Here is a 21,231-nt window from a genome sequence, read left to right as displayed (position 1 = left end):
TGAGATTATTTAAGTAATTTTTATTCGAAAAAGAAAACTAATATGTTATTCACTGTCATCTCAATGTTTTTAATAAATGTGCTATGTTTTCTATTGAACTTTTGGACACAAATAATTATTCATGTTGATGGTATTTGTATTTGTGTTTATCCAAATTTAACCCTCCAATATGAATTGGCACTCGTGATAAAAAGGACAAAAAATGTTCACTTTTAAAAAATAAAGCACTCTAAATCAAAAACCCAAATTTTACATGACTAAAACCAAACTTTGGTATATGTAAGTGTACGTGACAAATAACAATTTTATGATAGTGACATACACTAAAAGTGCTCACTTTTTAGAATGGAAAAAATGTAAGTTATTTTAAATGATATTATTTTGTGTTATTTTAAATAAAATAATTATTTTTTTTATGTATATTTGTTGGCCTTTTATATTTTCTCTTCTCCACAAAATTATGTCCTTTAAAATAATAAAGATTTTTCCCTTTGAAAAATAAGGAACACAAATAAAAGTTAAAATTCTAGAGAAACTAAAACTAAAAATTTGGCATATTTATGACGTAAAAAAATATATTGAAGCTATATTTATTTTATTTTAATATGATTCCTTAAATTATCTTGGCCTACTTTTCTCGCAACTTACAAGACAATCACAAATACAATATTACATATATGTACGCATTATCACCTTTTTGACAACATTTACAAATGACCTTAACCCAAAATATTAAATACACATTTTAACTAACTATTACTTGTATAAGTAAATACTTAGAACCAACAAATACACGAATTTACCAATATATAATAATTGATCAATTTAGTGAATAATGCATCAAGTTCAAATTTCTAACATTCCGCACTAAACTTGATTCTTCTTTATGACTTTTATTAGAACGGGGTCCTTCAATAAGTGCCAAAGCAAGATCAATTCGTCTAGTCAAACTATACACCTCGGCACTTGGAGGAACACACCCTAATAAATCTCCCCTTCCAACTGTAATGCATCGGGTTCAGCAGCCGAACAATCTTCAAACTTCTATGTTGGTACCAGCTTGGTCATCTCGGTCTTTGGCCATTCTCGTTATGCTTAATCTTATACAACCATTTGTTTTTCAAAACTCTTCTTTCGATATCAGGAAAAAAAATTAAAATGAACTTACAAAAGTATCAGAATAACAAGGAAAATGCAAGTAACAAATTTAATTCAGAAAAGCAATCACAAAGAAGATCTAACAATCTGACAATTACGCTTTCGATCCTCGGCAACGGTGTTAAAAACTTATGGTCTTGCTAATAGTTTTGCAAGTGCATGACGCGCAAGTATACACGATAGTGAGTAATATAGGGCATATTTTAAGACCCTTTTATCATTCCCACGGGGATCATGGCATATTTATGACTGGACTAAAAATTATAATTGCTAAACTCGATTTGAACTAAAAAGAAAAGAAAAGTAAGAATAATAAAAAAAAAATAACATTAGACTAATCTGAACTATAAGGGAATTTACCACCTCTTCACAATATTTTTACTTTTCATGAGAGATTATCTTTAGACAACTTTGATGACAGCTAAACTTGAAAACAAAACAAAAAAATGTGTGTGTTATCATCACCAAGATTAAACCAAAAGTAAGCTTGGATGGCTTGCTAGTGAAGGTGAATGAAGTATTGATAATAGTAACAGTTCATCTTACTATAAATAACATAGCATAGGCCATGAATGATTATCAATTTTGCATTGACTAAATACCGATTAATAGAAATGCAAAATAAGATCTAAATTTCTAGCATTAACCTACAAAACTCTCGCATTTGATCCTCAGGTAAATCCAGGCATATATTAAGACCCCCTTCATGTTGTGACCCTGGCAAAAGCATGACCAAACCAGGCTTAACTGCAAGTGGAGTGGCACATTTTAGTTTACCCCATGCAAAAAGTTGCTCCTCTAGCCCCAATCTCCACCATGCAACCAAGGAGAAACTATCATTATTGCAAGGCACCCCTTTATTCACCTCTAACCAATCTATACCTGAATTAATGTACTCATCATCCAATCTTTCAATCCCTTCTTGCACTTTCCTTACGTGACAAGCATCTTCTAATTCCATGAGCTCCCTCACATTTGCTCTTGCAAAGCCAGGAACCAATGCATTACCTGCAAACCCATTTGGAAGTTCAGGAACAATCCTTTTCCTAACATCTACTGGGAACAACATTGTGGATACTTTATCCTTTGGCATCTTTGTTGCAATACTTCTTGCCTTCCATATTTTTGCAGCAACAACCTGAAAAGTGGTGCTGTTCTTTAAGTTGCTATCCTTTAGAGCTTTCTTTTTTAAGCTGGCAATTTGTTGTGGTGATAAATAAAGCACATGAATTTGATTATCTGCCATGTATTGTCTAACATTTGTGCCCCTTGTACCACGGATAGTGAACAAGTTCTCTGTGTCAGAAGATTTTGAATACTCAAAATGTGGATGACTTATCATTGGAGGGTTTCTAGCTCTTAGCAGTGTCCTATCTGCATTAGGTACTATAATGAGGTCATCACCACGAGTTAATGCAGCCAAATTCACCTCAAAATCTCTTACTGATATCCCATCCATTGTGCAATGGTTGTAGTGAGAAGCAAGTGCCAAACTTCCACATCCAAACTGTGTTAGCTGTCATAAGCAATAAATAAAGTAATTAACTTTGAGCACTTATTTTATGTATCCTTGATTAAAATTATTTGGGGGGCAAGGGAACAAAAAAAAGCCAAAGTTGTGTGGGTTTAAACTGAAGGGTGTGTTTGATCCAAGCATATCGTAATTAATGTAGGAGGCAATCGCAGGTGATGGCAGATCACCGTGTATTAGAGAAGAGGCTTGAAACCAACGAAGATGGTATGTTTGTACAGTGGCAATAAGGAGGCTAGGATTTCATTAGAATTACATATGAGATTTAACCCTTTATTTATAAGGAAATGCAAGCTTTTTTCTGTTTTCTTTTTTTATTAAAGTGGTTGATCCCACAAGATTTTGTGTCTACAGGAACCCCATCTCTCTTCGTGCAACATGACCGATCGAATCCCCTTATTTATAAGGGGTTTATCAAGCCCATAATCTCTACGGGCTTGAGGGCCCATTCTGTGAGTCTAGAAAAATTTGTTACCCAATACTTTTGCATTTAACCATAAAGATGGAGAAATAAAAAAAAATTATATATATAGATTAAGTGGATTTATAAGAACCTCATGAGTGGATCAATTAAATGAAATATTTGTAACATGAACATACAGGCTGCAGCAGCACACACAAAGTGATTTAAAATCAATTTTATGTATTTATGACCTGGTGCAATCACAGAAGCAATAGAGTTTAAAAGAACTGAAGTGAACATTAACCTGTAAGGATACAAGGGGCTTTTCTTTCAGGTCAGTTTCTTCTTCACCCTCTTCATGTAAGAAAACAACTAGTTCCCTTAGCTCTGGATTAGGTGCAGAAATAACACCAAAGTCACCCAATTTCTTAGCAGTTTTTGCAGCAGCAACCACAATACCATCATCATTACAGTCTATTTCAAACCGATGATTCTCCTCCAAACTTGGCACTAGCCTGCCAGCCATAAAGTCATAATGCACAAGCATTTTTCTAAGTGCACTGTATAATTTGCTACAAATCTCAGAAAAGCTCATTTGGCTAGTTGGAGGATCAAAAAAGGAGGCAGAGTCTTGGTAAACAACAAGGGACAGGTCAATATTTGACAAGAACATTCTCTTAGAGAGTGTTGGTTTCTCAGGAACAATTACAACTTTCTCAACTAGTTCTATGCTACCCATTGCATACAATATAATATCCCTGGTTGAGCTTGTTCTAATACACAACCAGCAAAGATTGTTACCCCCTCTATATATATATAATAAGTTTGCTCAGTGGTCAATAGTACGTTAGAAGTTGGCAAAAAATGTTATGCTTTTGACAATTCATGAGCGGCAAATTTATGTACTAAGCCAGTTTCCTAACATTACTCTGAAGTTACATGTGTTATATTATTATGAATTAATGAGGAATTTGCAAACAGAACATTTACAGGGTAGCTGTCAACTGTTATATTATGAATTAATGAGGAATATGCTAAGAGTTTAAATAGTCTGTTTTGTGGTATTATTATGCTTATTCATAGTAAAAGATGTATGAATGTCATTAATGGCCCAATTTATATGAATGGGTACTTTAGTCGATGCCGATATAATAATCATTAGTGGTCCAATTTATGCAATAGCATGGGTATGCATCTTAGTTTGCACTTCTATAAATGGATACTTCAGTCAATGCCAAATTAATAACCATTAATGGTCCAATTTATGCAATGGCATAGCCAGGCAGATCTTAGTTTACAATTTTATGAATTGATACTTTTTTTTTTTTTTTTGAAACTGATCTTAATTATTTTTTTGAGGCGAATCAGAACCTCCCGGTATCTCCACGGGTTCGACTCTTTGAGTCGCATGAGACTAATCCAGAATTCAGTTGCGAGTCCAGAATTCAGTTGCGAGTCCAAAGATTACAATACTTATGCAATAGCATGGGTATGCACTTTTATGAATCGATATTTTAGTCAATGCCAAAATAATAATCATTAATGGGCCAATTTATGCGGCTTTTTCACCCTTTTGCCCCTTATTAATTAATTAATAACTATTTTGCCCCTGATTCGAAACTATCTACCAATCTGCCCCTCTTTAATCGACTACCTTGCATTTTTAATCGACTAAACGGTTGTTGGGAGATTTAATCGACTAAATCTCTCTACTTAATCGATTAAAATCATACTGACTTATTTTTTTTTTTGTAAAATATGAAGATTTAGTCGACTAAATAGGGAGATTTAGTCGACTAAATCTCCCAGCAGTCATTTTTTGTCTGTTTTGGTCATTTAGTCGATTAAAAATGCAAGGTAGTCGACTAAAGAGGGGCAGATTGATAAATAGTTTCGAATCAGGAGCAAAATGGTTATTAATTAATTAATAAGGGGTAAAAAGGTGAAAAAGCCCAATTTATGCAATGGTATGGGCATGCAGATCTTAGTTTGCATTTTTATTAATCGGAACTTTAGTCATTGCCAAAAAATAATAATTAATGGTGCAGTGGCATGGGCATACAGATCTTTTGTTTGCATTTCTATGAATCAGTACTTTTTTTCTTTCTTTTTTTAAGACTTAAGAATCAGTACTTTAGTCACTGCCAAAATAATAATCATTAATGGCCCAATTTATGCAATGGCAAGCAAGATGAACTGTTACCATTATCGATAATTCATTCTTCATCTTTCCAAAAAAAAAAACTCATTCTTCAAGCCTACAAGGCTGTAAAAGATTACTATTAGATTTAGTGTCATCAAATTATACAGATAAACTCTGAACATTTAATAATTCATTATTTTTATAGGTCTCCGTTACAATGTTAACGCTGAGCATAACATTATGTTTATTTTTCCTCCCTAAGCTAAATACCTAAAATTGAGAAGTAAATTCGTACGAAACTTACGCAATAATAATAATAAGAATGTTTATAGTTCAAATAAATGAATTGCTAAAATTTAAACTTTAAACGAATAGTCGAAAGCTAGAAGTTAAAATTGATAATTTGCAATTCACACAAAAACCATTTGTGGAGAGTTATGAGGAAGTATAATTTTGCCAAATCTTATAAGCATGTTAACGGATCGCTCATACAATTGGATACATGTTGCGTCCGTCAAACCATTCAACTTTTTCCATATTTATTATATCATATCAATGACCTTTGGCTATTACATTAAAATTTGAACTTCCAATAATCTGACAACACACTAAACATGATTAACACTAAATAATATATGATATTATCGCACATTTTGAATGATATAGTTAAAAAGCATTTTGTTAAAGCAAGCAAAGACTATCCTTTTGTAGGAGGAAGCATTCCTTTTGTTGGGGTGGCATCTTTATTCAAGTAAAAGCTAAGTAACCCAGCAACAAATCGGAAACGATTGCTTTGTCCAAAACAAAGCATAATATTTTAATGAGTAATATTTTTTTTATGTTGTAAAAGAAAAATATTATCTCCTACACTCACATTTTTTAAATGAATCCTAGAAGATTTTTTTTCTCTCACCTCCAACTCTTCTCTCTTTTATTTATTGTTTGAGTAAAAGATAATATTTTTCTTATGCAACATAAGAAAAGTATTATCCTATTTTAATTTGGTATTGTTGGATTTCAGATTCCCAAATGGCATTTCGTAGAAAGAAGCTATCCTAACTACCACTTGCAAGAAATGCAATGGCAAACTAGTTTGTCCCATACTTAACCATATTATACATATCAGATGGAGTTTGTCACTTGATTGACTAGAGAAACTCTACACCACATAATGAAACCAAAACTACTATGAATCTCTTAAAGTTAAAAATATGGCTTTATAGCACGCAAGTTGCAACAAGTTGATCCATGTTTGATTTTGCCTTTGGTCCCAAACTCGGGGGGTTGAAAAGTATCACCCACTCTCCCCTCTTCCTATTATCGCATTACAAAAGTGGAGTTAAATGAATCCAGTACATATTCTATTTGGTAAAGACTAAAAGAGGGTAATGCCGTACTGATTTGTGCCTAAATAATTTTGGGAAATAAAAAAGAAAAAAGAAGGTATTCAAAACAGCTAAGCTGTCACTCTTCGTTTTAAGATGCTGATCCATCCAAAAATACAGGTCCTTCCAGCCACGCAATAAATTCTATCAATTAATTTTCTTGCTCTCAAGCTCGAATTTTATCTTGTAAATATCAATAGCTTGTTTAGGTCACTTTAGCAATGTAAAGGAGAAAGCAAGATTGAAAATGGTAATAAAAGCACCAAAGGGATCAAACAAATAAATTACAAGCAAACTTGATCAATCTAAAGTTTAAACATAAGCCTACTAATATATGTTATATCAAGAGTAATATTAATAATAATACAATACTAGAATGTCAGCCATTTGACTCCAAGGCCAAAAGTATCTTCTTTCTCGGCCCCTGAAATTAACAAAGCATAATCAGAATGGGATTATTAAACAAAGAAGGAATTATTAATTACTATATCAAAACTAAGAGCAAGCTTGGCAGAAGAAAAATAGGGTGGAAGAGTTTAGGAAATAATAGGAGTAACCGAGTAAGGAGTCTGCACTCTTATTGCAATAGGAAAATAACAGTATATATATTGTTATATAAACAAGGCCAAGCCTTGATGATGCGTACCATTGGTATGCCCATGGCCTTGAGATCCTCATCAGTCATATGATTGAGAGCTGTCATATCAACCTGAAGAAATAGCTTTTACACGTAAATATTAACTCTGGTAAAATTAAAATTTAGTTACAATATTGAACTTTAGTCCATGGGGGGAGGGAAAAGATAAATAGATGTATGGCATACCTCTTCAGCCTGAAAACTTATGAGATACTTTTCGAGACCCAAGGACTGCAAAAATTCATCCACTGAGGTGTCAGCCTGCAAAGCAAGAGCCAGGATTCATATCCCATTAATTTTCCTTTATTTTAATAAAGAAAAGCATTACATAGCAAAATAGGGTAAAATGTGTGTCATTTTAAATGATGTAAAGTTATGTTATTTTAAGAAAGAGAAAGAGATAGATAAAGGAGGAGAGAGAGTTGACAAAAAAAATAAAGGTGTGGGTCCCACTTCTTTGTGAGAGTGAAAGAATACAAGTTATGTCATTTTAAAGGATAAACACTTTTTGCAGGAATAACATTTCACAGAACTGACTCACTTTTTGCATATATGAACATAAACTAGTGCAGTTTCATCTATGTAAGGAGAAAATCTGATACGAAATCAAAATAAAGATAAAAAAAAAAAAAGAAGGAAAAATTAAATGATTAAACACATTAAAGAGATTTATATCCAGGATTATTAAGATACAAACTACCCCCATTGGATATATCTCATTAGTCAACCATTTTGTTTAGATCACATACACAACCAACACCTCACCCACTTTCATCTTTCAGTATCAAATACCATTGTCGGTGTAACTACAGCAAATGTTTTATAATTAGCATTATTAAAGCCAGCCAGCAGTACCACGTTGCCGAGCAGATTGACAATTCATAATATGTAAAACTGTCACTATCGTATTCTCCCTGGTACTCAATTCATTCTCCCCTTAGTTTAAAATATCTATACATGTAGCCCACGGCTGGATATTATTTCAAATAAAAAATATTCATTTCCACAAAATTATATTGAACTGCTACCAAGCTTGGTAAAATAGATGACAATTTGTTATTGCTAGATTTATATGCCTCAGAAATACAAATATCCAGAATAGATTCCCCATATCATGTACTGAAGAAAAGAAGAAGTGTATTTCTGAATAACACAATTTTCTTAATTCATTGAGAGACCCAATAGGTCCTTTTTATATTGAGTACAAAGAGCTATACTAATGAATTGCAACGGTAACCTAAGAGACTTATTTACAATAACAAGAGACACTAGTAAATAAGGGCACAGATAGCAAGGAAGCAATAAATGATAAATGATAATCTAGAATATTCTACACTCCCCCACAAGTTGGGAGATATATATTGATCATTCCCAACTTGCTGATCAAATCCTCAAAGGTCGGCTTATGTAATCCTTTGGTGAGAATATCTGTCGTTTGTTCCTTGGTAGGTATATATGACAAGCATACACTACCGTCTTCTAATTTTTCTTTGATAAAGTGACGATCGACTTCCACATGTTTTGTTCTGTCATGATGAACAGGATTTTGAGCAATGCTGGCAGCAGCTTTATTATCACAATATAATCTGATAGGTAGGGAATAAGAGATCTTCAACTCTTCCAGAAGCCTTCTTAACCAAATTCCTTCGCAAATACCATGGGCTAAAGCCCGAAATTCCGCTTATGCACTGCTTCTTGCAACAACAGTTTGTTTCTTACTTCTCCCGGTCACAAGGTTTCCCCAGACATAAGTACAATATCCTGAAATAGATCTTCGGTCCATTTCAGAGCCAGCCCAGTCTGCATCTGTATAAATTTCAATCATCCTTTTGTTCCCCTTTTTAAAGAGAATTCCTGACCAAGGGTGTTTTTGAGGTACTTCAAAATTCTATAAACAGCACTAAGGTGTTTTTCCTTAGGAGAATGCATGAATTGGCTAACCATGCTCACAGCAACAGTAATATCAGGACGAGTGTGAGACAAATAGATTAATTTCCCCACTAGTCTCTGGTACTGCTCCCTCTTCCCTGTCCTCAACTCCCATCTTGATATTAGCTTCAATTGGAGTCTCTGCCGGCTTGCACCCAAGCATACTTGTTTCTTGCAACAGATCTAGAATGTATTTTTTCTGAGTTAAAGAAATTCCTTCCTTACTTCTAGCAACTTCCATGCCAAGGAAATATTTGAGAGATCCAAGATCTTTTAGTTCAAACTGGTCAGCTAAACATTTTTTTAAAGAGGTTATCTCCTCGCTATCATTGCCAGTGACAATTATGTCATCAACATAAACGATGAGAATAGCAATTCTACCTTTGTCAGAGTGTTTAAAGAATAAAGTGTGATCAGTCTGAGCTTGGGTGAACCCTCTTCCCTTAACAGCTTGAGTAAATTTCCCAAACCATTCTCTGGGAGATTGTTTAAGTCCATAGAGAGACTTCTGCAACTTGCACACAAAACCATCCCCTTTTTCAAAACCAGGAGGTGGATCCATGTAAACATCCTCCTGTAGATCACCATTCAAGAAGGCATTCTTAACATCTAACTGTTGCAATGGCCAATCAAGGTTGGAGGCAAGAGATAGCAGAACGCAGATAGTGTTAAGCTCGGCAACAGGAGCAAATGTCTCCTGATAATCTATCCCATGAGTCTGAGTAAATCCCTTAGCAACTAATCTGGCCTTATACCTATTGATGCTATTGTCTGCATTAAATTTTATTGTGAACACCAATTTGCAGCCAACAGTTTTCTTTCCTTTAGGTAATGTCACAAACTCCCATGTTTCATTTTTTATAAGTGCATCCATTTCTTCTAATATTGTGTTCCTCCATTTTGGGTCATCAAGTGCTTCTTGGATATTTTTGGGTATCCTGGTACAATCTAACATAGTGTTGAAAGCACGAAAACCTGGAGATAACTTCTCATATGAGATATAATGGGAAATAGGATGAGCAGTGCAAGATCTAGTACATTTTCGGAGAGCAATGGGCATAGCAATGTTGGCTGTGCATTCAAGTGGGTTGCTGGAGCAAGGACTCGAGTCAGGATCCTGGCAGTCTAGAGTCTCTTGATGTGTTTTGTGCCTGCTGTAGAATTTTTCCCATTTACCAGGAGGATCACAAGGAGGATCATTAGACTCAAATATAGTTGCTCCCCCTGTTTCCTTCCAAATAACTCCCCATGTTTCCAAAGGCCAAGGTAAGACAGCAGCTTCATTTGGTTTCCCAGTCTTATCTTCATTTGGTTTCCCAATCTTATCTTCATCCATACCAGTAGACTCCCCCTGAAGAGAAGTTGGGGAAAAAAAGGATTGTGTCTCATAAAAGATAACATCCATGGAAACAATGACCTTACGGAGAGAAAGTGAGTAACACTTATAGCTTTTTTGATTAGGGGAATATCCTATGAAGACACATCTAATACATTTAGGGTCAAGTTTGGACCTTTGATGAGGAGGAATATGTACAAAAACCACACAGCCAAATATTTTGGGAGGAAGAGAAGAAAGAGCACTGAAAGAGAAAAAAGATTTAGTAAGACAAGATAAAGGAGAATGAAAATTTAGTACCCGAGAAGGAATCCGATTAATGAGATAAGAGGCTGTCAAGACGGCTTCCCCCCATAGATATTTAGGGACATGTATCGTGAATAAGAGAGCTCGAGCAACTACAATTAGATGTCTATTTTTCCTTTCAGCCACCCCATTTTGTTGAGGGGTGTTAGGACAAGAACTTTGATGAATAATTCCATGCTGGTTTAGGTAATCTCCAAGAACAGAATTAAAATATTCAGTGCCATTGTCTGTTCGCAGAATTTTGATAGGGGTCTGGAATTGAGTTTGAATCATAGCATGAAAGTTTTTAAAAGTGGATGTCGCATCAGACTTATCTTTAAAGAGAAATACCCAACATACCCTAGAATGATCACCAATGAAAGTAATAAACCAACGAGCACCCGAGACATTTTTTTCACGAGCAGGTCCCCAAATATCACTATGAATCAATGTAAAGGGAGAAGATTCATGGTATTTCTTAGGAGAATAAGTGACACAAGAATGCTTTGCAAGCTGACAAATATCACAAAGAAAGGAAGTTGGCTTTTTATTGATAAATAAGTTAGGGAATAACTTCTGAAGATAAACAAAATTTGGGTGCCCTAACCTACGATGCCATAACAAAACATCATTACAATCATCTGATAAACATAGAGAGTGTTTCGAAAAAATCCTCTTTTCACAAAGATCCTCTTCCAAATAGTAGAGCCCTTCTTCCTCTCTAGCACTGCCAATCATATTATCCCCGAGTCCTGCTCCTGAAAGATACAAGCATTTGCAGAGAACTTAGCAATACAATGCAACTCAGCAGTAAGTTTGCTAACAGAGATGAGGTTACAAGTAAGAGAGGGAACATGAAGGACTGAATTCAAAATAATATGCTCAGAAAGTTTAATGGATCCCTTGCCCGCAATAGTGGAGAAATTTCCATCAGCTGTTCTTATTCGTGACGGGTGATAGTAACGGGTAAAGGAGAAAAATAAGGTAGCATTACCTGTCATGTGATCAGAGGCTCCTGAATCAAGGATCCAACGATTACTACGTTCAACATGGAATGTTATACCTTTTTGAGCAACATGACTAGTTGCCTCAGCAGGTTGAGACATCAATTTCTGAAATTGCTCATACTGGGCCTTAGAGAGGAAAACACCATCAGGGTTTGAAGGGACATGAGACCCATCCCCCTTATCTTCAGAAGATACTTGATTAGCACGATTCTTGTTCTGTCTTTTTGATTTCGAGTTTGGTGGTTTGCCATGAATTTCCCAACATTTTTCACGGGTGTGACAACCCTTATTGCAATGAGAACACCAACAGTCAGAATGTTTTGAGTCCCCAGAAGGACGAACAGTATTCTTTGCTATAAAGGCAGACCCATCAAAGGACTTAGAGTCCTTATCACCCAACATTACCTTTCGGCGAAGCTCCTCCCTTCGTACCTCAGAAAAGGCAGTAGCAATGGAAGGTAATGGGTTTTGCCCAAAAATTCTTCCACGAACATCATCTAGATCAGAATTAAGGCCAGCAAGAAAATCATAGAGACGCTTTTTCTCTATATAATTTTTGAATATTGCATTAGCGTCTAAACCTTGAAGGTCTGCTTTATCATAAAGATCCAACTCTTGCCACAATGTTTTTAGAGCAAGGAGATATTCAGTAACAGTCATCCCTCCTTGGCGTAAATCTCTCATCTTGGTGTTGAGTTCAAAAGCCTGAGAGGCATTGCCCAGGTCAGAGTAGTATTCTTTAACAGCTTCCCAAGTTTCTTGAGCCGTATCAAGGAATAAATAAGTTTGACTGTCTGGATCCATAGAATTAGTCAGCCATGTCATGACCAAAGCATTTTCAGTCACCCAAGCATCATAGCCAGGTTCATGTTCTGCTGGTTGAACCTTTTTTCCGTCCAGATACCCCATCTTCCCTTTAGCCTGGATAAACAGCTTAACAGATTGACACCATTGCACATAGTTCCTACCGTTTAAACGGTGATTGGTGATCTGCATTGCTGGGTTGTCTCCAGAAGACGAAGAAATGGGAAGGGATGAGGTTCCGAACGAAATTCCAGATGAGATTTCAACATTTTCAGTGTCCATGGCTTGCTAACAACAGTACCCAGAAAAAAAGTTCCTCCAAATACAATTTTGACCCTCAACACAGGAAGAGGAAAGACAGACGATCAGAACGGGGTATGACTCGTCGGAAAAAAATGATGGGAGGGTGGCGCGTGGATCACACGCGCCGACGAAGCTGAAGGATGGTGGCGGCGCGTGGCAGCGCGTGGGGGCGTTTCCGGCGACGGGTCTTTTGTTGGCTGGCTCGGAATTTTGTTCTGAACCTAATGGTGGCCTTGGTTTCTTGGTTGGAGGTGTCTAGGTAATGATTCTGACCTTGGCAGTGGCAAAAAAACGAAAAGGAATAGGGAAAAAACTTTAAAAAAATTTAGAACGGGGAAGAGACTAGAATATAACCAGCTTTTGATACCATGAAGAAAAGAAGAAGTGTATTTCTGAATAACACAATTTTCTTAATTCATCGAGAGACCCAATAGGTCCTTTTTATATTGAGTACAAAGAGCTATACTAATAAATAGCAACAGTAACCTAAGAGACTTATTTACAATAACAAGAGACACTAGTAAATAAGGGCACAGATAGCAAGAAAGCAATAAATGATAAATGATAATCTAGAATATTCTACATGTACAATTATTAGATATTTCAAAATAAATAAATAAATACGCTATAATGAATTTGTATTGTTATTTGTGCAGTAGAACAGTCACAAAAGGACAGAAAGTTGTCTTTCTTTACAAATATTTGTACCAGGAATAATCAATTTTTTGGTTGAAATGTTTGTCGGATATAAAGGGCAGGAAGGATGCAAGTTATTAACTCTTTTTTGTTCTTACATGGTTTTCCTATAAGTGTAAGCTTGACCCCCGAGTGAGGACTAGTCCCACCCAAAGGGTATGAAGAATCCTCAAAAAAACAAAAAGAATCAATCCTCTAATATCATCTTGCATGCTCCTTCCTGACTTTTCTATCACATAGTTATTGCTCTCTCAATCATATTTCGTATTCTCCACTTCTCTCGGTAATACTTAATAGACCATTGACAGCTCCATAATACATAGCGAAACTATCTTATTTCAATCTTCATCTCACCCTCAGCCAAAGTTACCTTCGTACAGATATTGAGTAACCACATTCCCAACCATTATTTGTCATGTTACTGCCCATCTATTCAATCATCATCACCTCTGCACATTTATAACTCAAAATGTGTTCTTTTTCTTATTTTCAATTTCTTTTATATGTTGTGTCTCACCATACCGGCCATTACCTATCATGAAACTGATGGAGCACATTGCCGACCCCCCCTTCATTTCAAAGATATACTTGTAAAAAACCACTTCAACCCAAAACCTTAAGATGTTAGGTGAGGGCTTTTTTTAATGATTTATATTATTCTCTACACACTCCCTCACACAAGAGCCCTTTGGGCTTGAAGTGCTATTATTCTCGGCAACCATTCTTCTCATTTTCCATTCAAGTTCTGGCATAGTTACGCACAGATATGGCAAGAAGGCTATGACTTGGAAGGTTGTAATCATGATCAAAGGACAATTGCTCAATCTCAACCTTGAGGGCAAGGTTGCTTCGAAGGGGCGGCATCGTTACAACCTTTAGTTAGGGGCATTTATGATTACCTAAAATAGACAATCATGTCATGTAAAGATAGTTAGACTTGTTAGTTAGATAGTTAGATGGTTATGGGCTTTTGGGTTTTTGGAGAAGAGTTTAGATACTATATCAGGGCATCGGTCATAGGCATCGTATGAATTGGAATTGAATAGTAGAATAGACTGAGAAATCTCTTGTTGTGAAGGGGAATTCTCCCTTGTGAAGAGCATAGCTCTTGTGTTCCTTGTATCCATAATCAACAAAGATTTTCCTTTTCATCTTCAATCTTTCCCCTATTCCCCATTCAATTTCCCTTTTCCAAATCCAGAGTCGTAACAATCTACCTAACAACTTAAGCTTCTAGGATAGTTAGTCCTTGACGATCTCCAAAACCTAAATCTTCATTCTATTCATTTATTGTCTATATATTAAATGCTCATCTAATAAAGACAAAGAGAGCCAATCATAACTGAATGATGGCTTGTTGTTTAGGCCACTGTAGATGAGTACTGTTCATTCTACTGTATCATTAAAATATCATAAACAGTAATACAGGACTCATCTACAACAGCCCAAACAGAAACCCAATATTTAACTATATTTGATCCCTATGTCATGCATTATCGTCCTACCTTAATATTTGAAATTATAATGCTCCTCTATGAATCCAGCAGCCTAATAAGAATTTAACTACATGTAACCCCCAAAAAAATAATAAGTACTACTTGCTACCCATTTCAAAAATTTAAATCCTACATATGCTTCAATTATAGCCCTACCATCTTTATGGCTTGATTCTTATTATAAGCATAAGGCAACATATTTTTGCAAAAATGCTGTATAAATTAAAGTATTACTAACATCAAAATAGGACAAAATTCTCCACTGACTAAGCTTCAAGTGTGATGCAACCTTTCTTTTTTACAAGGATGAATTCAGCATATATAAAGACTCAGGCAGAAAATCCCATATCCATGTCCATTTTGTTAACCTTACACTAAGCAAGGCAAGAAATTTGCCAACACAATATAAGTCTGGTAAAATTAAAACATGAACAACCCTCTTGATGACCACAAATAAAGTCCTCAGCCTCCCAAAACACCCAAAAAGATGTTAGTTCGGTTCATTAATATAAAGACGACCCATGTATATTATATATCACAGTAGTAATGTATTTAAAATTACTAATGCAGGCATCCCCAGTTTTTTTTTTAAAAGTAAAGTCATGACTAGTTTAATAGCCAATACAATGGTCAATGCAGAGGAAAAGGATATGACAGAACATGACATGCACTAGGACTGACATCCCTGCCAGACAGCAATTACAATAAACAAAATCCTGAATTATTAATTTAAAAATATATATATATGAGAACTATAATACCTTTCGGGAAAACTTTTTAGGAGATGTATTAGCTGGTCTTTTGATATATACTGCAGGAGCCTCAACGCTGACATTTTTACTGCTAGGTTTCACAGCCACTTTTGACTTTGGTGGGTCAGAGTTTTTAGGTTGTGGAGTCATCGTGCCTGATAGCCTTTCACGGAGATCCCTCCCACTTGAAACATAACTCTTTCCAGTTTGAGTTCCAGGGTGAAAACCTTTCTTTTGAAGCTTCATGCGAAGATCTTGAGCAGTGACCTTGCGATCTTCAAAAGTATTAACACACAATCAAAACCCAGAAAATGAACTATCGGCATCCAACAAGAGCAGCAACTTATACTTGCATATGAGAATAACATAATCAATCCATACTAGAGAGCCGGGGTTCATCATCCTCATAGAGATCATGTTCCCACTTGTCGTCTTCCCTCTGCCTGCAAAAAGCATGACTTGGAATACATCATCAAGTCTTTTGTTTCTATAAGCGTTTAAACATCCAAGATGAACTTGCCACATAGGAGGAACACAGTGCTACACAATCAAAAGAACATACTAAATACAACTGAAACAGAAATAACTCAGCATATGACTGAGAATTAATCCAACAAGTATGTTCATTTCCAAGAATGTCAAACTCATAGATCCTACCTTGGATCGGACAGCAGGAGTTGGCATATAAAACATGATATCATAACAATGAGCAAAAGATTTAATATAAAATTGTATTAACTATATGTATACATATAAAAATAAGAAAACAGGCAAAACTACCTTTAACAACACAACTAACAATTAACTAAACCTGATTAAAAATTCATAGTAGGTGTCTTTTTATTTTGAGTTCTTATTTTAATTATAAATCTTCAACGTCAGCGTATTTTTATGTTCATATTTAGTATAGTAATTAATTTGGGCTAACTTTTGTGGCCTGTTGGCTTGAATCTCAGGGAATAAAGAAGGAAGACAGTTAAAACCAAAACTGTGCGTTTTACTAATTCGGTTTATCTCATCTCTGACATCCCATCCCCATGCTGATACCAACATACTAACGCACACTACAGAAGAGGTCAAAGGCATCCCAGCAGTTACAGCATGGTCTGGCATAATTGGTTCTAATCTCATAATTCAGTTACAGCAAGGTCTGGCATCATTTCACCGTGCTAGCAAATCATTGCCAGTTACAGACAGAGAAATATCAGATTTTAATCAAAGATTTCAGTTGTGAGAAGGTCACAGCAGCAACTGGATTAGGAATTTTTGGTTTGGAATAGATTGAGGTTGGTATCTTCCGGGTTTGGGTGGGAATTTTCCAAAATTTGGCTGCTCATTCAAGTGTATTTTGGGGCTAAGGTGGATTTGGCATGCCCGTAATATCACTCTAATTCTACATGCTGACACATAATCCAAGGACAATCCAAGCAGAAACGAGTGTGTTCAGTAATCAGGATCTCTCCACCTTCCTGATGCATAAAAACGTACGATTCTCCAAATAGAGCCATGATTTTGAACAATCATGCTCATTACATGATTTAATTCACAGTTGTAGGGTACAAAATATCTACACAGACCATCACTAAAACTCCACACACAAAGTATTCAATCACACAATACAATAGTAAAATGCTAAATTCAATCAAATATCCTTGCACCAGTTAAATAGTCAAAGTCATTCTGACAATGTGAACCCAATAATCCTCTGATTAAAATCAATCCTCAATATCAGCCAGTACATCATCATAAGAGTATGTGCGGAAGGGAAATCGGGAAGATTATATCCAAGAGAGAGAAATGAGAAGGGAGTAGAGTTACTAGTCCTGAGGGTTTTTCTTCTTCCTCTACCTCCTCCTTCCTCCCATATTAGTGTTTTTTTTTTCTGCAAATAACTGTACTTATACCTTCCGCTATTACTTGATAGCAGTATCCCCAAAATAAGGAGTGCATATATATTCAGAAATTGCGATTGCTGTCTACATTTATTTTCTGTTGCATTTTCTCCCCCTTACACAAACACCAACATAAACCTGAAACATGAAGCCTTATCACCCCAATTTCTTTCCTACCACTAGACAGGGATATTCACAAAGATAAACTCAACCCACCCCATGTACCTAAACCCCTTCACAACCATCACAGGAAGATCAAGAGACCATTAACATAAAAGCTACCCTACCCATCTGAAAAATGCCAAATCCACCAACATTAAGCATACCCACAACCCAAAATTCATTTTTTTTTCATAGTGAAAATCGTTCAAGCAAAAAAAACATGGGGTTACAAAAATAAGAATAATAATAATATTAATAATGATAATGATAAGAATAATAAAAGAACCTCTTTCCGATGATTTTGCGTTGGCGATTAGAGTCAGTGAAAAGATTCCCATTAAGGCGTTCCTTCACTGACCTCCTAGCTCCTGTCTCCACTCGATCAGAATACATACTTTCTATTTATGTATTTGTTCAAAATGAAACCAAAACCTAAACCTAAACCTAAATCCAAACCTAAAAACAAATCGACTCCTCTTTGTTTGGGAAGAAAATCAGTGGAAACGATTTCTGAGAGATTTCACACCAAAATAAACAAAAGCCAAATAGAGCGAGTGAGAGAGAAGAATTTTGTGGTGTTGTAGCTTGAGAGAGTCTATCAGGTCCTCATGCGGTCGCAGCAAAGGAAAAAATGAATGAGTAAAGCCCGAACGAAACTCAATCGGGTCGTTTTTTGGATGCTTTTGTACCGAAATAAAACCCGAACACGTTGAAATTGGTCAGGTAATGTAGATTTGGATTCTAAATTGAGGGACAGTCTGTTCAATTATGATTTTAAAAGATTTTTTTAAAAAAATATTTTTATAGATTTTAAAAGATTATTTAGAATTTGAGAAATTTAAAGATTTTGTTAAAAGATTTTTTTTACCATTAAGATTTCTTAAGATTTGATTTTAAATAATTTTAATAGAATTTATAACATTTGAAAAGATAATATGAATTTATAAAATTTTAAAAAATCATATGAATTTTTAACAAACATTCAAAATTATAAGAGTCAATAAAAAAAATAACATCGAAATGCAATGATATTAATAAAAAAAATAAAACCTAATATAATTTTCTCAATCAGTAAAATATAATATAACTTTTAACAACCATTCAAAATTACTAAGCAACAACTTTCCACATAGCTAAAGTTATACTAACCCTTCACGCATTAGCATTTTCTCATTCCTGCTAGGGGTGGTAAATAAACCAGGGGCCTTTGGCTCGGCTCGTGAAGGCCTGAACTTACATGTTTGAAATTGGTTATTGGAACCAGGCTTTACTTGTATAAAAGCTCGTTTAATAAAAATGTCTCAGGCTCCAATTCAAAAGCTCGGCCTTGGAGCCTCTCAGGCTGACCTAGTATATTAATTTTTATTTTTATTTTATATTTTTTATACTATTTGTAATAGCCTCCTCTCTCTCCTCAATCAATTTCACCCCATTTTATTGGTTAAATAGACTTTTTGAATAATTTTGTTCTATATTATGATGTTTGGATATACATTGAATTTATGAATATTTTGGAATTACTAATGTTGTTGATTGTATATTCTCTTTGAATAAATATTTGTTGTCTTATTTTTTTTTTTTAAACAGGCTAAACCAGGCTTTTATTTTTTGTAATTAAGACAGGCCATAGGCCGATGATAATTATATTCATAACAAGTAACAGGTTAGGTCACGCTGACATATTTAAATACGGGCTTAGCCTTTTAAGACCAAAGCTCAGCTCGACTCGACCTGTTAACACCTCTAGTTCCTGCTCTTGAGTTTGACCAATGGTTTAAAAATTATCTTCTTCATTTGGAATTAGAGTTATGCATATGTACCCAAGTGTGGTGGCTCAGTTGGTAGCATGGGGACTGAGTGGTGAGAGAGGACCTCGGTTCAAATCTCACCGACACCATTTGGGAGGGGCATAAGTACCGTAATCCTTGGACTCGCACCCGAACTCTGGATTAGTCCCATAGGCGGCTCAAAGAGTCGAACCCGTGGGTATACCGGGGGGGTTCTGATTCGCCTCAAAGAGGTAATTATGATCAGTTTCCAAAAAAGAGAGTTATGCATATGTGATTATAAAACCAATTTTGAAGCACTTGATGTTATGAAGCAAAGATGCTTAGTTTTTCCTTGTGAGTGTAAACCATAAGCCAAAATCTTGAGAAACCAGGTGTGTGGAGAGAAAATCCCTTGAGAAAGTGGTGACCCATTGTTGATTGGGTGTCTTGGAGGAGTCCATTGCTAGAAGTGATGCTTGGAATCTCTTCCTTGGGTGATTCTAGGTGAGTTAGTGTTAATAAATCCTAGTTTTATTTGAGTTTTTGTTGAAGAGTAATTTCTAGGTTTTCTATAGAAATGGGTCTTTGTATGAGGTATTTAGAGACCATAAAAGTAAGTATATAAATTCCAATTTAATAAAAGGCGAAGAGAGTTTAGTATTGAACTCGAACAGAATAATGATATGATGTTAAGTTTAGTTTTGATTATTCCGCAAAGTAATAAGTTATGGTCACGCAATTGGTTATTTCAAACTTGGCGTTGTTAAAAAGGAAAACAAACAAATTATCCGGGTTTTTAATTGAACCAATGTGATTGTAACTGCGCTTAATATCATAAAGCAATGTTAACAAACCGGTTCTAGAACGGGGTGTTACATTTAATGGTATCAGAGCAGTTTTGTAGGGAAATTTGTGGATTATTGTTATATATGCTTGGTGTTTAATGCTTTATAGTTGTTTTGGTAATCTTTATGATTATTGCATTTGTGATCACAGAGTGTGGGCCTGATCAACTCATTTCTTTGTGTAACATTTGTAGTGTCATGACGAGGAACCGGAATAACCCTGGACCATCGAATGTCAATGCTCAGCCAGAACCTGTTTTGGCTGCTTTAGTTAGGCCCTGAAGTGGTCGTGGGGCAACAGATGTACAGTCAGATCCTGTGGCGGCCACTATGGCAGCCATGCAAAGGGAGTTGGCTGCGAGTCGCTAGGCTAATGAAACATTGATGAAGACGAATGAAGATACACTGAATGTTATGGCCGCGATGATGAATGAGTTGAGGACATTGAGGGGTGCTAGACCTGAGAACCTGCAACCCACTCCTCCTCCTCACACTGCCACGCCTACTCCACCTATTCTACAGGAAGAGGATGAAGCGGATAATAATGATGGTGAGGCTAGTCACCATTCTGGTAGTCATAGTCATCACATCGAGGTTCGTCAACCACGTGTAGAGCGTGTCGATGAACATGAAGCTGAAGAAAGGAGATTGACGGCTTTCAGAAAACACAAACCTCTTTCTTTTAATGGAGGCTATCA

The 21,231-nt window shown here is 35.6% G+C and overlaps 2 protein-coding genes across 2 annotated transcripts; both read right to left on the bottom strand.

The window, feature by feature from the left end:
- Window positions 1-1,786: 1,786 nt before the first annotated feature.
- LOC133307100 (acyltransferase GLAUCE-like) lies at window positions 1,787-3,831 on the bottom strand. Its single transcript, XM_061507522.1, has 2 exons — window positions 3,397-3,831; window positions 1,787-2,674 (listed from the first exon to the last, which is right to left on the bottom strand). The coding sequence occupies exons 1-2, from the start codon at window positions 3,829-3,831 to the stop codon at window positions 1,787-1,789; spliced, it is 1,323 nt and encodes a 440-aa protein (XP_061363506.1).
- A 3,057-nt stretch (window positions 3,832-6,888) lies between these two features.
- On the bottom strand, window positions 6,889-18,559 carry LOC133307103 (uncharacterized). Its single transcript, XM_061507526.1, has 6 exons — window positions 18,206-18,559; window positions 16,247-16,308; window positions 15,875-16,140; window positions 7,444-7,518; window positions 7,267-7,329; window positions 6,889-7,044 (listed from the first exon to the last, which is right to left on the bottom strand). The coding sequence occupies exons 1-6, from the start codon at window positions 18,310-18,312 to the stop codon at window positions 7,000-7,002; spliced, it is 618 nt and encodes a 205-aa protein (XP_061363510.1). The 5' UTR covers window positions 18,313-18,559; the 3' UTR covers window positions 6,889-6,999.
- Window positions 18,560-21,231: the final 2,672 nt, after the last annotated feature.

The sequence above is a fragment of the Gastrolobium bilobum genome, unplaced genomic scaffold, assembly GCF_033153095.1.
Source record: "Gastrolobium bilobum isolate Gb01-03AN ecotype WA unplaced genomic scaffold, APGP_CSIRO_Gbil_v1 utg10898, whole genome shotgun sequence".
Classification (NCBI taxonomy): domain Eukaryota; kingdom Viridiplantae; phylum Streptophyta; class Magnoliopsida; order Fabales; family Fabaceae; genus Gastrolobium; species Gastrolobium bilobum.
Note: the sequence above shows the minus strand (reverse complement) of the source record. Positions and strands in the feature narration are given on the sequence as shown.

Excerpts from the sequence above, each read along its gene's own strand:
- LOC133307103 (XM_061507526.1), bottom strand. The coding sequence starts at position 18,312 with ATGTATTCTGATCGAGTGGAGACAGGAGCTAGGAGGTCAGTGAAGGAA. Across the intron at positions 16,141-16,246 it reads TGATGAACCCCGGCTCTCTA|ATCGCAAGGTCACTGCTCAA; the intron begins GTATGGATTGAT and ends ATACTTTTGAAG. Across the intron at positions 7,330-7,443 it reads TAAGTTTTCAGGCTGAAGAG|GTTGATATGACAGCTCTCAA; the intron begins GTATGCCATACA and ends CTATTTCTTCAG.
- LOC133307100 (XM_061507522.1), bottom strand. The coding sequence starts at position 3,831 with ATGGGTAGCATAGAACTAGTTGAGAAAGTTGTAATTGTTCCTGAGAAA. Across the intron at positions 2,675-3,396 it reads AGCCCCTTGTATCCTTACAG|CTAACACAGTTTGGATGTGG; the intron begins GTTAATGTTCAC and ends TGCTTATGACAG.